This window comes from Anser cygnoides, chromosome 8, assembly GCF_040182565.1.
Source record: "Anser cygnoides isolate HZ-2024a breed goose chromosome 8, Taihu_goose_T2T_genome, whole genome shotgun sequence".
Lineage (NCBI taxonomy): Eukaryota > Metazoa > Chordata > Aves > Anseriformes > Anatidae > Anser > Anser cygnoides.
This window is the reverse complement of record NC_089880.1, coordinates 19,828,031-19,843,210: the sequence shown is the minus strand read 5'-3', so window position 1 is coordinate 19,843,210 and position 15,180 is coordinate 19,828,031. Positions and strand designations below refer to the sequence as shown.

The window sequence follows — 15,180 nt, the reverse complement described above, 5'->3', positions numbered from 1 at the left end:
ATCCCATTTTTATGAATGGGTTAAAAAAAAAAAAAGGAGAAAGATGTCTCTTCCTAGAAAATAGATTTCCTTCAATAACTAATCCTTTTTTTCTGTAATGTCCCCTGCTTCCATCATCTTAAATGAAAATAATGAGTCTGTACTTAAAACGGCAAAGAATACAGCTGTAGGAGAGTATTTTTGAAATGATCGCTTCCTGCCTAATTTTATCCAGACTGGAACAGTGGGGTTTTGTCTGCCGTGCCGCAGCTCTGGCTGTTCATGTGCTATCTGGTGGCTTTCAGTGAAAGAAGAGCGGAGTGCTGTGAACTCCAGACCTCTGTGCAGTATCAGAAGCTCTCACTGTGCCAATGTAATCTTTTAATAGACATGCTTGCCAGAATGACTTTTTTCCCTTCAAAGATAGAATTAGAAAGCACAGTTGTCATTTAAATTGCCTCTATCGTTTTAGTCGTTGGTAGTGATCTGTTGACCAGTATTGGATAATTTAAAAGCTGTTTAACGAAATAACATGCTTATCTGTGTGAAATATACACAGCAGTGAGAGACAAGAGCAAAAAGTCTCCCTTGACATAGTTCATGGGATTCTTTAGAAACTGCGGGATGCTGAGGCTTTTTTTGCAGAATTATAAATGCTCTGCAGGACCCATGTTGAGAATTTGCATGATTTTCAGATGGGAAAGTGTGTTCAGCTGCCTGTGTGCACCTTCTGTGCTCGCACGTCTGCACCTTGCTGAGCAAGGGAGAGGATGCTGCGTACAGTTTGCATTGGGCTCTGCATTTGTTCAACATATATTATTGAAATTCTGCCCAAGATGCATTGCTTCATCTTGTGTAGAACTTGAATCATCATGTTTCATGATTTGGTAAAATAAAAGAGATTGTGAAAGAGACAACTGTAAACATTCTGTTTGAAAAGATGTGCTCTTTTCAAAAGACCTTTCTGTTAGAGCCAAATAACACAAGAAGCAATATTTCCTTGCTCACCGAGACATATATATTTCTGCAAAGATTTGTTTTGGATTCTCAGTTCTCCCAGTATCTGCATTCTTTGAAATTATTTTGTATTTCCATGTTGACTTTCTCTGTGCTTTAAGTTTTAATCAAAGGTTCCTTGCTTCTGATGTTGAGAAGTACTGATGTTAGCCTGTTTACATTCCACTATTTTTCCTCTGTATGGGGTGAACATTCAAATGTAGTGGTTCCTTTTTGCTTTTATCTACCAAACTTAGCACACTCTCTTATTATTGACAGCTCAAAAAGATGGAATGCTGGTGGGCAGGATGCTGTGAATTATTAACTTTTCATTGCACTTTGACAAATTTAGGTTACCTTTCTATAGACAAATCATTTTTTACTAAGGAACCAGGATGGTAGAATGGTAAAAGGCGTTGCAAATTTATATTTAAAAAAAATTAGTCAAATGTGAATTTAATATATTTGAGAAACCCAGTTCTAAGTTACATTTCTTTTGCAGAACGTCTGTTTTTTCATTTTATAGTTTAAAGTATAAGAGGAAAGCTTTCTTTGTGATGTTTCATTTTGATTTTTTTCTCAGCATGTACATACATTGACCAATAAAGCATTAAAGAATGCATATTACCACTGAAAATCCCCTTTACTTTTCTTTTTTCTTAAAATGGTGATTTTGTAAAAGCAGTTTATTTTGTTCTATGAATAAAGAGCCTGCACTCAACTAATTTGTGAGCAGATAAAATGTGCAGGAAACATATGTTTGCCAGGAAGTTTTTTTGTAATCAAAACGGTCAACATGACAGAAACCGTGCTCTTTTTTCTCATTAGGTATTATTCTTCTAACATTAAAAAAAAAAAAAAGCCCACGCAACACTGATGAACATATACAGACTCGAATGAATCAGAGACAGCATATGCTGCATGTGGTAATAGAGCCTTGCTTGAGTTGCTGTTTAGGTTGTGCTGGAAATCCCAGCCCTGGCCCCAGAAGGGTCTGTGGCAGTCAGGCAGCTCTTTATGCGGACACTCCTCCATAGAGAGGAGCGGTGTCATCCATGGCACAGTTTGCCTGGAAGCGATTAGCAGAAACGAGGAATGTTGATTTCAGCCGTAGGAGGATGGCCAAACAAAACACATTTATGCAAGGTACAGTAAGGCAAGCAGCGGGCTGAATACAGGTTGGTTAGAAAATCCGGTGTTGAAAATCCTCATGACGAATTGCACTGGAGATACAAAGTTACTGGTGACAACAGTAATTATTGACGGAGCTACATACTTATGTCTGAAAAGCCCTGGAATGATGCAGAACCAGGCAGCAGCATTCAGATGCCGGTCTTTCAAACTTCCATCCTGTGGCAGTGCATCTGTTTATCGGGAATTATCTCCTGAATGTAAATCAATTTCAGTCCTAAGTCATTGCACCTGTTGCCAAGAGGTATTTATTCCAATCACTTGCCTAAAGCACAGGGAGTTATTGCTTGACATTTTATAGCTCCAAAAAAAGCTGTCGTTTCAAAATCATTTGTTCAGAGAGGAGAAAATGGAGCAAAACAGTTCATTTTACCCTAAGCACTGCTATTTGGCAGTATTCACATTTGCACGGCACAAAGCTGCAATATTGATTTTTCGCTCACAGGGCCTCCCACTAGTTCTTTCTTCGATTGTCAGGGTTGCAAGATGGATTGAATTACACTTTGCTTGTTGATATGCTTATTTTTTTTTTCTTTGTTGGTAGGAAAAGATTACAAATAAAGCTTCAGAATAAACATCACAGCAGCTTTGTTAGTAGACTTTAAATTTATTTATTTTATTTACTTAAAATTCCCTCTGCGCCATAGCGGTTCCTTAGAGTGATCTCCCCACCTACCACATGCTGCATTGTTTGGCTTTATTGCTTGCTGCTTTTGCAATATCACACCTATGTTACAATCTCAGGTGTGTCCTCTGTTGCTGGTGAAGTGACCTAACCTTGGTCTAGCATTTTTAATGTTCGTTCTAATACAGAACTCCTCCTGTATGACTGCAGGGGGAAAAATTGCAGGATGAAACACATTCACAGTACTATGGCAGTGGCCAGTTGCTACAGATGATGAAATAAGATTTGCAGGTAGCTAATCTCGGAGGTCTTGTCTTTGAATTTGAAGTATTTCCTATCAGAAGTACTGGCTGTGCCTCAGGGTCTGCAGGAAGGGTTCGGTGCTCATCGCAACCAGCTTGGTGTGGTTTTGTCAGCCTGGCACCGCAATGATCCGTACGTCCGACCTGCGGCTGCAGGCACGCTGCCTGCGCAGCCACCGAGACCTTGGGGGCATCAGCCTGGGCCCCCTGCTCTGCCATTCACCAAAAATCCCCTTTTGGGCAGCAGACCCAGCTGTGTCCCCGCTTGCGGCTTCCTTCTTGCTGATGGAAACCCAAAAGCAGGGCTGTGCGACGGCACATGGGGGGCCTCCATGGGAGGGGGCTGCCGTAGCCCTGTGGCGGAGGCAGCCCTGCTGCGTGCAGGGGGTGCAGGCACTATTGCCGTGAGGGATCGAGTTTTATGGGGATGGTGTTAAATTTGACAGGAGCAGTAGGATGTAGGAATGGCAGTCACTGGCAGCGTTATTTTTGGTCCCACTGCGGCTGTCGTGATGGTAATTAATCAAAGGAGCTGCTGCATGCATGTGTAGTGGGGGCTTTGTTCCTATCTGTGGTGGGGGCTTTGTTCGTGCCCCTCTCCGTGCCCATTTCACGCCCTCACTGAGCCGTGAGCAGCTTCTGTCTTCATTGTATTAATTTGCTGCATGGGAGGAATATGTAGGGTGTTAACGTGATGGATTCGCATTTCAGCTCTTTCCAGCTTTCAGCTCATGATACTTCAGCAAGCCTCTAATAATAGTGTTTGTTATTACGCATGACATGCTCAGCCAAACCTATAGCCAGGAGTGCATTTTAGATGGAATTGTTGTGTTTTCCACAGCAACATGGCCTCTTCTCTTATTAACAAATACTAAAACACTGGCAGAGCAGCAACACCCGTTTCATGTCGGATGAGATTCCGTAAAATTTAAAGCAGAGGCAGATGCAGCTGCTGCGCCCTGGCCTGCCCTTCCCCTCGTGCCAGGGCAAGATCATGTCCAGCGAGCAGGCTAAGGAGCTGCTCCTCTGAGACCTCATCGGTGCTCCTGACATGGAGGGAACCAGGGGTCAGGGCGGCCCTGAGCATTAGTCCTCTGCACGAGGGGAGCAAAACCTGGTGCTGGTGCAGAAGGGGAGCCGGGTGGACGGGATGATGGGCTCTGACTGCCAGGGAGCCACATCCTGACACTGGTGTGGTCGTTACCAGCAACTCTTCCTTGCAGTCCTAGCAGATCATCATCATCTTCATACAGTAGGACTTCAAATCCACAGATCATTAATTCAGCGGAAAAAGTGACAGCCTCGGGTTCATATGAAAATTTGCTATCAAGGGGTTATCTCAAGTTGTTCTTTATCTTTTTAGATCCTTGCTTCCTTCCCTCTTCTAACGTATCACACTTTTTTTTAAAAAAAAAAAAGTTTTTTTTTAGCCTTCAAAACACCAGAGCTTCAACTTTCCATACTTACTAGCTGTTTCTCTTTGCTGTCATAACTTGTCTCCAACAGCCTGCACTGAAATATTAATGGCCTTGTGCTACTCCATTACTATGACTTTTTTTTAAAAAAACAGGAAATATCTGTGGTTCAGCTGAAAATTTACAGGAGATTTACTATCTTCAAGATACAAGTGTTTATCACTATCATGTTACCCAGCTCATCCTCCAAAACACAGTAGTGTCCCCATTTTGTAAGAAACAGAAATATTTTGTTTAATAATATACTAGTAGCTATGTACAAGGACGGGTACAGTTTTTTGACATATATTGTGGATAAAGAAATGTCTGTAAAAGACTATACATCTGGATGAGTATCTGGACCATTGTTCCGTTTCTAAGGCATTTGGTATGGCTTCATTAGATAGGTTACCTATTTTTCAGAATTCTCTCATGAAGAAAAAAATGTTAAAAATGAGAATTCCCTAAAACATATGTCATTTTTGGGAGGGACAGGGAGATTTTATACAGTACACATGTGCAGTTTGCTGTACTGGTCATTTATGTATTTGTTCAAAACCTTCTAGCTCCTGCTTGTGGTTTAATTTCTGTAAAAGGCACAGCGAGGAGAACGGGAGTTCAGCTAGGTGAAGTATCAGCACATATATTAGATCTAGTGGCACAGACATGTCCATGTTGGGGACATAAAGCAGCTGAGCAAAAGAAAATGAACTCTTTCTGGAGAAAGGGAGATAGAAATAAATTAACTTGAAGCTATGGCTTTGCTCCTTTGGTGTTTTTTGTTTGTTTTGTCTTATTTTTAAATCACTTCTGCATGTGCAACTCCAGCCTGCTCTGCCACTTCCCACTTTCCACCATGACCTCTCTGTGCCCAAAGTGGGGAAAAAGAAGCAGAGAGGAGAGGTGAGAACAGGAATGTGCAATGTAACCGTGCAGACATGCTGCCCTGTCGAGGGTTAGAAGCGAAGAGGAACTTCCTCTCTTCCCAGATTAAGGACACAGCAGCAGTGATGTCGGGAAGTGACAGTTTTCATGAAAGATGCTTCACTTAACATGGTACTGGGTCAAACTGTTTAAAGGTGCACTTCCTTTAGGATGCTGTCGAGAGTTATTGCCTATGTGACAGAAAAAAAAATAGTCCAATGCAATATATCCTTTAGGCTCAATCCCATTTTTTTTCTCTTTTTTAGGTTTCAGCCGAGCAGCACTACCATTTGGTTTGGTGAGGAGAGAGCTCTCCTGTGAAGGCTACTCCATTGACCTCCGGTGTCCAGGAAGCGATGTTATTATGATAGAAAGTGCTAACTATGGACGGACAGACGACAAGATTTGTGATGCTGACCCTTTCCAGATGGAGAACACAGAATGCTTCCTTCCAGACGCCTACAAAATTATGACACAAAGGTAAAAATATATATGTCACTTTGAGAATCAAAGAGGAAAAATGTCTGGACTAAAACAGTAAGAGCTATATACTGTAGAAAATGCTGTGTTGCACTTGACAGATTGATGCTGAGGTAGTTTTATGTCTATATAGAAGGAAATAAAAATCACCAGTTACAATTAGAGAGGTTTTTTACAATTCTTTGTGCAAAAGGAAAAAGTGGGAAGATAACTGCAAGGAGAATGGAACAATTAATTTATTTGGGGGTTCCTTATATTTCTGTCTTTTACGTGGCCAAACAGCACTTAATTTTTTCTAAATGGCTGTAGCTTCTCCATTCCTTGGCAAACTACACATTTCTTTTGAATGCATTTAAATTGCTGTGCTTCCCACCTTCAAAATGCTTAAAATGTAAAATGCCAGGATGATTAAATGCCAGGATGATTACATGTCATTATACATGTGTGTACATATGCATATAACCATACAAGCACATGCTACTTTAGGTCTTAGTGACAGTGACTGTCAGTAATAGAAGATGGAGGAAGAGCTGATAAAAGTGTTTGTAGTACAAAACTTACATCAGAACTAATATTCATAGAAATTCTTGCACATCTAAGCTGAATATGAGCATCAGTCCTCTAGTACTGACAGTTGTGGAAATGTCAGCACAAATCAGTCACTGGCATTTTTAGTAGCTTTAACTACAAGGGTGTTCTAAGGCTAGATAAAAAGTGTTTGGCATTTTTATTTTTTTTTTTCTGTAAAGCTCAAAAAAACTGAAAATTTTCCTCCTTCGCCCCACATAAGTTCAGGAAAAGTAGTGAATTGAAAAGTTCAGGACCGGTGGGAAATTTTTCTCCCAGTGCATTTTTCTTAGGATGAGGAATCCAAAAAAAAGGGGCAATGAGAATAACCTGGTAATTCTCCAGTACGCATACACAGAGATATCAAATCAAATATGCAAGTCATCTTGTATGCTGCTATATTTTGTTTGAACATAGAAGTCAGTAACACATGGTCATGTCTTAAAAGTAATCTTCCTTTTTGACTCTCAGTTCACTCTAGTTGTTATGACTGTTGCAATTTTTTATCACTTTCATGTGAACACTTGGACATTCTCTATTTCTGTAGTCAAATATTTGGGCTCAGTATTAAGTTTCAATTTCAAACGGTAGGGGAAAATTAAGGATATCAAGCCTTTTATTTTTGTTCTGTGTTCAACCTGTGACTTGTTCTGTGATCAGTAAGGGAAAGGCTCCATTGCTAAGGTTGTAAAAAGGTGATATAACTTCTTTAAATCATGTTTGAATTATTATTTTGTGGTTCCAGTTCGTTGTTGTTAATTAGATCAAGCCAGATTTCCATTGAGACTGCAGCAGCAGTGTCATCATCCTCTAATCTGTCAACTCCCTTTGAAACCACCTTCAATTGCTTTTGTAAATGTAGTGCCTCTCTGTAGACTTCCTTGTTGTGTAAAATGCATGTTGTGTTTTGATCAAAGTCCTCCTTATGTTTACTGCAAATACACAGATTAAGGTAGTCAGAGACAAATATAGAGGCACAATCTTGCTTAAAGTGACATCAAACTGTTCCTGGAAAGCTGAAATTTGAATCTTCCCATTTCAATTAATCAACTGTAAGTTTATGGTAGCAGAAAGTATTTTTGAACTTCCCCACTCTTCCAGTCTTACCATTTTTTCAACAGTCCAAAATGAAGACATGATCATATATAAAACATTGATTCAACATATCTCTGCTCAGAGACAATTTATCATTGTCATTCTGTTTTATTTTCTGAACAAATGGCAAAGATCATTTGATATGCTACTTCCTATTTTTGTCTAGCATTTATAGTAATTTGGAAGTTTGGTTATGTAGTTTTCTTTCTCAGATCCTGTCAGTGAGTAGAAAAAATGTCTCCTCTGCTTTGTTAAATCTTTTTTGAAAATTGGTCAATTTGTTCTATTACAAGCATGGAACAATATTGCAAATTTCTCATAAAATATTACAAGTTCTTGTATCTCATCTATTCATAACTGCATTGGTGATTGTAATTTTTTGTTGTCTAAGGCAAAATGTTTAGAACTTGGTGCATGTCCTTGATCTGATATCTAAAAGTATCACATCAGCTGTATTTTGGTGGCAGCAATTGCATAGAAAATAACTCACCTGAAGGACTGTCAGACTCACTGGTTTTATTTTTTTCATTGACAAGAAAAAATAATTAATCCATTAGAACATTTGATCACAAAGAAAACTTTTCTTCTATACCTTTAGAAATAAGCAGCAATAGTTTTGACATTGCTGTTTAACATCTTGCAGTGTTTACTTTTAAGGGTTAATTAAATGTTTCTATCACTTCAGCCAGCAGTGCCTTTACCACTGCTTTTGACCACTCGAGTCCATTTTAGACCTGTAGTTAAATGCAGTTCCATGGCAATTATTAAACACTCATCATTCATTTGCAACATTACTCCACAGCCTTCATACAGCAACTAAATTTATTGTAGTTACAGTGGGAAAACACTAGAGTAATGAGATCAATACTGTGAAATCTGAAGATTGAAAAATAAGATGAGCTTTCCGGTTTAACACAGAGCCGTGTGATCACACGCCCTGCTCCCCTTTGAGAGGTTTTGAGATTGTGACAAACTTTGTGTTGCATCAGCTCCTCTTTATTAGAACAAATGTAGTATTTTCTCCTTTTCTTTCTTTTGTACAGTGCTCAGATTTTTAATGTAGTGTTTTCCTAGGAAGCCTGAGTAGAACACTAATGACTTCACTGCTTTGGATTTTTACCTTTGTAAAGTCGTTATTAAATTTTTAGTTCCTCCTTGAAATTACATCCCAATTATTCTAGAATAAAGTCCTCCACATGCATTTAGATTCCGTGTAAACTTCAGAGTGGCACAGTTAAAGTTGAAGCTTTGAAGAAAGGGACTAGACCTTCAGAAAATCCCTCTCCTCATCCACACTTTTCTGATAATTAACCCCAGCGTCTGCATGCAGTCATGTTTGAGAGATCCTACCAGGAGTTAAGGCTGCCTGTAGAAATAAGCTTATTTCTAAAATATTTGGTGACTTAAACTCCTTGGTTCTCTCCTATCCTTTACAAGGCGCAATTCTTCTCTTGCTTCCTTTTCATTTGAAATAGGAATTACACAAACAGGGAAGCTCAGGATGCAAAGCAGCCCGAGGAAATTGCTGCAGTTGCTCGCGGGTAACGTGTGTGTTCGTGTGACTGCAGCCAGAAACTGTCGTGAGACTTTGAAGTTGATAAGGCTGACTAATACTGCTCTTTATAGACACAGCGGAGATTTGAAAATTAACATGATAAAATTTGCTTACAACTGCTTCCATTGTAAGTAGATTGCAGGTGGATTGCCGGGGTTATTTTCAAACCACCTGGGCGTTTAAGGAGGACTTTTGGCCTCCAACCTCAACTTCAAAGCCCCGCTCTGCAGGCTCCAGCTGCAGCTGGGCCACAGTTTGCTGTTAGGACAGGCACTGAGGATTTCATAGGTACCACATACTGTTTGGATTTCTGTTCTGTTAGCTTAAAATAACAACAGATCCTTAAAAGTACATGTAAGGACACACTCAAAATGCATTTCAAATGCTCAGGCACATTGTGTGTGCAACTTTATAATGTAACACTAAGCTGCAAAGAGGCTTTTTTTGCATTCTGGGACCTTTCTCTCTGAATTAAAAATAGGATTTTTTTTAGTAAGTATCACTTTTCTTAATCCAAAAATTTTGGGTTAGGAAATGTTGCTGTTTATTTTAAAGAGCAGACACCTTAACTACCTCGGTGATTCCAGTTCAGTGCCATTAGATAATATTTTTTGCCTGTGTGTTTATATAAATGCTTGGGTAATCTGGCAGAAAAATCAAATGCATTTTTTTTTCAGATCCATTCCAATCTATACATCTTATTTTTTGAGTAAATTGCCATTATAGCTATTTGTTGAGCTTGTAGAAAAAATCTGTTTTGTATTTAGAAAAAATATGATTAACCCTGAAGCTATAGGATAATACACATTGAGATTAAGTTCAAGCAATTAATGTTGACAGCCAAATTAATGCTAACTTTAGAAAGAAAATATTATTCACTCCTAATAATGGCTAAAATACCTTGATTTTTTAAAGAGGAATTTCTGATCTGTGTTATGACACATAGTTGCGGTCATCGAAAAGAAGAATAAGAAAAGAAAGAATAATTCCCAAGAAGAATAATTCCCAAATCTTTAAAACTTCATTAGAAAACATGGTGTCGCAGTTAGTATATTCAGATTATTTTTGTTCTGCAACAGAAAGGTGGTTATATCAATCCTGCAGTAGGAGGTGGCCTTGAAATTTTATTTTCATCCACAATTCATACTATAATATTATATATATTATACTTCCCTATTTAATCAGTATTATTTGCCTTTTTAACTATGCACAGGGAAAGCAAACCTCATAATAGGTAAGCATAAATAGAAAATCTGTTAGGTGTAATAGATGAACTTGGGGAACTTAAACTCTTTGAAATACCATTTTACAACATCGCTGCAGAAGGTGAAAGGATTAAAAGAGGCATAAATCCTTTCCAGCAGTAAGCATTTGTCTGTTGCACGTATCCTGTCCTATCTATAGGCCGTGCAACACATGTACCTTCAATTACCATGTCCATCATGACAGCAGTGAGGAGTTCATGCTTGCGTTCTTGTTACCGTGAACTTTTCTCGCATGGTAATACAGTAACCTGTTATGTCCATCATCTGTCTGGCGGGACAGCTGCGCTCGAGTGAAGGGTCTTCAGAATGTAAGTGGCGTGCCTCCTGCCCCACAGGGTGATCCAGAGAGAGATCAAGGAAGGGCCCTATCCATTCCTTTTCCTGAGGTATTATTTTTTCCTTAATCCCTCCCAGAGTGGGGGTGGGAGAACGGAGATGTTTGTTCTTTTCCATCTATTCACATGTCCAACAAAGACATCATTTTAAAAAATCCTGCATACAAATGAGAGCGAGACATTTTCGGAAGAAACCAGTTCTCCTCTGAAGACTTCGCATCTTTTGAGTGTTCGTCTTTTTCCTGCTTGTCAGGTCTGCAGTGGAAGCGTCGTCATACTGTATTAGTTTCCTTTCAAGTGAAAACAAGTTTGATCTGTTCCCTAAAGTGAGTGAATACAGAAAATCTGCCACTAGACTCCAGGCTGGGATGGACAGTAGGTAACTGCTATAGCTGATTAATCTCACTCATCAGAGTGAGGCAGTCTGGCCAAAATGCCAGGCCTAACAGCACATCTTCTCTACTAGAAGGCAAAACAAGCTGTGGGGTTACTGCAGAACTGAATTCGAGCCTTTGCGAGACTTCCATGAAGAAGCATTTTAGTGCCTCAAAATGAGCTGCCTCAGACAGGGCCAGGTTGATTGTGCGTTTAAACTATACCACGCCTCCGATTTGCATTTCTTAGCATGACTTAAAACAGTTTTCCTGGGCAGGATTTGATCCTCTGCCCTTCAAAACTGACTGTGATTGTGGTAATGGCGTGCGTTTCCCTGGGGGTCTGCCAGGCTCAGACAAGGCTCTGCTGACCCCTGCTGCTATTCGTGCTTTTTTCCTTGCTTTTCCTTCTGCGGACGAAGATTGCCTCCCTTTGCTAAAGATATCATGTTGTGAAAAGTGTCTCGGAACAAGAGGTATACCTTGCCTTTTGCTACTTTCTGGTCATTAAGAGCTTGCATTTCTGTCCTTTTCGTGTCAGAGAAACACCAGTATTGATCATAAGATATCACAGGCTGATGCGGGCAGGGAAATTCTCGGAATTTGTGCGCAGCAGAGTGGCTGTGGTGTTGGTGCGGATCTCATTTGTGAGGTTCTTCTTTTGCTTTGGCATGCCAGTGGTTTCTGCTTCAGCTCGCCGACAGCTGCCTCACAAAAGTTACCGTAGAAAATTATCAAAATTAGATGTCTCTTTTAAGGATCCTTTAAAAATGAAGGCTTTTACTGATCTGAAGCAGACATAGGTCTTAGTACAGCAGTCACCGCCATCAGTAATTTGCCGTAGCAGAAGTGTAAAATGCTCTGTATTTTTAAACGGCACTTTTCATGATAACAGGTTGCGGTCTGATTGATTTTTGTTTTGTTTTGTTTTCTTGTGTGTTAATCTCAAGACTTAGTTATGACTCATACAGAGAAAAAACATTAATACATGTAGAATATTTTCATAAACTAGGCATAATCACAGAACCTAGAATATTCATGACGCATACCGTAGTCCTTGGCTTTATTACAGAAAAGAAGAGGAACACCCATGACTGAGAACCTTATCTGACATTGTTCATTTTCACTGTCATTAATATGAAAGTAGGAGGGCTAGTTTACACATTAAAAATAGCGTTTGCTTTTTTTTTAAATTTTGTTATTATTAATGGGGTTGTTCCACTGTGGTATTACTTAGTCGATTAAATACAAACGCTCAAGTTCTGAGGTTCAGAGCAGTCAGTTAAGGTGAAATAGCTGTTAATGGTACTTGCTCGTCTTTTTGTGGTGTGTTTTATTATTATTTTCTGCAGAGGAAATTACGTTACACATGTGCAAGCACATATGTACACACACACGCTGCTGGCATTGGACAAGCTACAAAGGAAACAATAAAAGAATCATTGATACCAACTAATGACATTTAAAATTCAGATTTAGTTTACTTCAAAAAAGATTGGATTCATTATTTTGCCAGGGTGTAGCTTGATATTTTATTTAGTGTTTCCATGTCTTATATTTAAGTTGTTTTTATTTCCTTTATTACTGGCAAAAACAATATCAAACTCTTCTTAAGTCAGTGCATATCTTATCTAGCAAGATGGTATATACATATTCATCAGTCTTTCCTTGCTGTTTATGTGCTAAAATAAATATAACTATATGTAAGTATGTATAAATTTTTAAGCATTATATGTTGTTTCTTGTCTATTTGAGTACCATATAAAATACATTCTTCAGACTGTGATTTTCTTGGTCCTTTTTTCAGATTTCTGAAATGGGCTCTACTAGGTGTACCTGTTGTTTAGCCTACAAGTAGTCGTGTACTATATATTTTGGCTATGTAATCACCTCTCTTGGTAATTTACTGATGATTGTGAGAAGCTGACAGAGACAATGTAGCTTAACCTTCAACACGTTATAGTTGAAATTTGTATGACTTCTATATAGTTTTCAAATTTCTAGTCTAGCCCTGTTACAGTTGCGTTCATAACTTGAGTATTAAAAAATTCTGATTTACTTATATATTACTGTGTCAAATATAGTTCGTATGGAATAATACTATAATAATTGAAGCCCATTAATTCCTCCCACCCCAATATATCCTCTATAACACTGAGCCAAAACAGCTACGTTATCAGATAAGTTGATTTAGGACTTTCTACATGTGTTCATATAGCCATTTATCTCAACCCTTGCTGAGGAGACCTTTATTAAGCTGTGATGACTGCTGAATATGAAATGTAACCAAGATTATTTTTTTATTCAAATATAATTTAAATATTCATCAAAGAGGAGTTATGCTTGAAACTGACAGAGACTATTAACATCAAAAAATATAATTAACTGCACTGGGTATCATGAAGCAGAGTTAGCCAAATAGCCGAGAGGTCTAATTGCTCTAGAGTCTGAGAAGCAATAGTTTTATTTTATACTGTTGCTGTGGAATTAATAGTGATGTGGTTTCCTATGTGAGGCAATTAAAAGCTGCCTGTTAAGGTTCATTGCACTATAGGAAATCCGTTGACTATCACTTAGTAAACAGAACTGACATGCAAAAGGTACGTGAAGATGGGCAGAGCAAGGTATAGATTGGAAATTAGGACATATTAATATGAATTAAATATATGTAAGTAAATTATGAGTACTTTCTAGTATTATAAATCCAGCTCTAGCAAAGAAAGTGAAAAGTTCATTAGAAACACAAAAGAAATAGAATTTAAAAATTATTACAGAGAAGCTATTTAATTCAGAGGAAAGGAAGAGAAGGGTAACTGGTTTAAAAATTAAAAAGTGGCTACAGAGTATAGAATGGAGCAGATCTTATAGTCTGGAAATTTCCTTCTGCCACAGAATAATCGCCTACTTACAATAAAAAAGAACCTTCTGACCTTTGTGGCTCAATTAAGCTTTTTAGTTGAATTCAACAAGGAAAAAAAAAAAACCTTCTTTATTGAATCCCATAGATTATGCATGTGCTCAGGCTATATAGCCTAAAAAGAGGCGGTCATATTCATGGTATTTCAACATTAACGAGGTTGCTGGAGTGGAAAAGTTTAAGGATCAAAGATTCAAACAGTAACAGTATTTTACAGCATTTTTTTTTCACTCTAATAAGAAAATTGCAACCTAATTGCTTAATAAATAGGCCATGATTACTGAAAGACATAGATAATTTCCCTCTTTCCATTTTGTTTTCTACATATTGCAGAACAATAATTAGCAAAAATGCTGTGGCCACAAATTATTTTCTTTCATATAAAAAGTATAAATAAAATGAGTTTGCATGTGTATTCTTTAACTTAGTATGGTAGTCAATTTTTAGATTTTTAAGAAGCAATCTGAAAAAGTGTTGGACTGGTAAAATAAAATCAAACAAAGAATTCAGCTAGACTTGCTGTTACATATATAAAGATTGGCTGCCTGTTTCATACATTATTTAGCGTGCTTACCCTGTTTATATCAGTGACATAAGAGTGCGTGCTACTTTCTCCGAAGAGCACTGTCTTTGCCGCTTCACAGCACAGTGCCTTGTACTCCCAGGCTTGCACATGGTGTTAGCAGATATTTAAAGCACTTCAGCCTAACATTTTATAGGTCATGATGATCTGAGCCTATAAAACAAGTTACTGCAACGAAGTTAATGCAGTCTTAGGAGTGTTACATAGACTGAATACTCAGTATTTGGTATATTTTTAGCCTGCTATAGACACATCAATGGGGAGCAAAGGCTCTTATCACATAGCATTTTTCCATGTCAGACCTGCTATAATACAGTGGCAGTAAGGAATCTTTACTACAAATTCACTATTGAAAGTCTTATTTGTTCAGCTTTTCACTAAAACACAGTAGCTATAGCAGCCTTTGAATTTTGATTTCTTCCAGCACGCGAGCATACACGCAAACAGGTTCTGTAACATTTATAAAAGAAGTTAGGTAGCAGAGTAACTTCACTGAGCAAGCTGCTCTGACCAAAGTCATAGCGTTCGAACACCTTAC

At 38.3% G+C, this 15,180-nt stretch overlaps 1 protein-coding gene across 28 annotated transcripts in view; it reads left to right on the top strand.

The window, feature by feature from the left end:
• The window catches only part of ADGRL2 (adhesion G protein-coupled receptor L2), a 386,104-nt gene that overhangs the window by 309,138 nt on the left and 61,786 nt on the right, over nt 1-15,180 (top strand). For all 28 annotated transcript variants that reach the window (XM_067001837.1, XM_048059186.2, XM_067001845.1 and 25 more), the window contains one exon: nt 5,738-5,951. In XM_067001837.1, the coding sequence (XP_066857938.1) occupies nt 5,738-5,951 (214 nt within the window). The remainder of the gene's footprint in view (nt 1-5,737; nt 5,952-15,180) is intronic.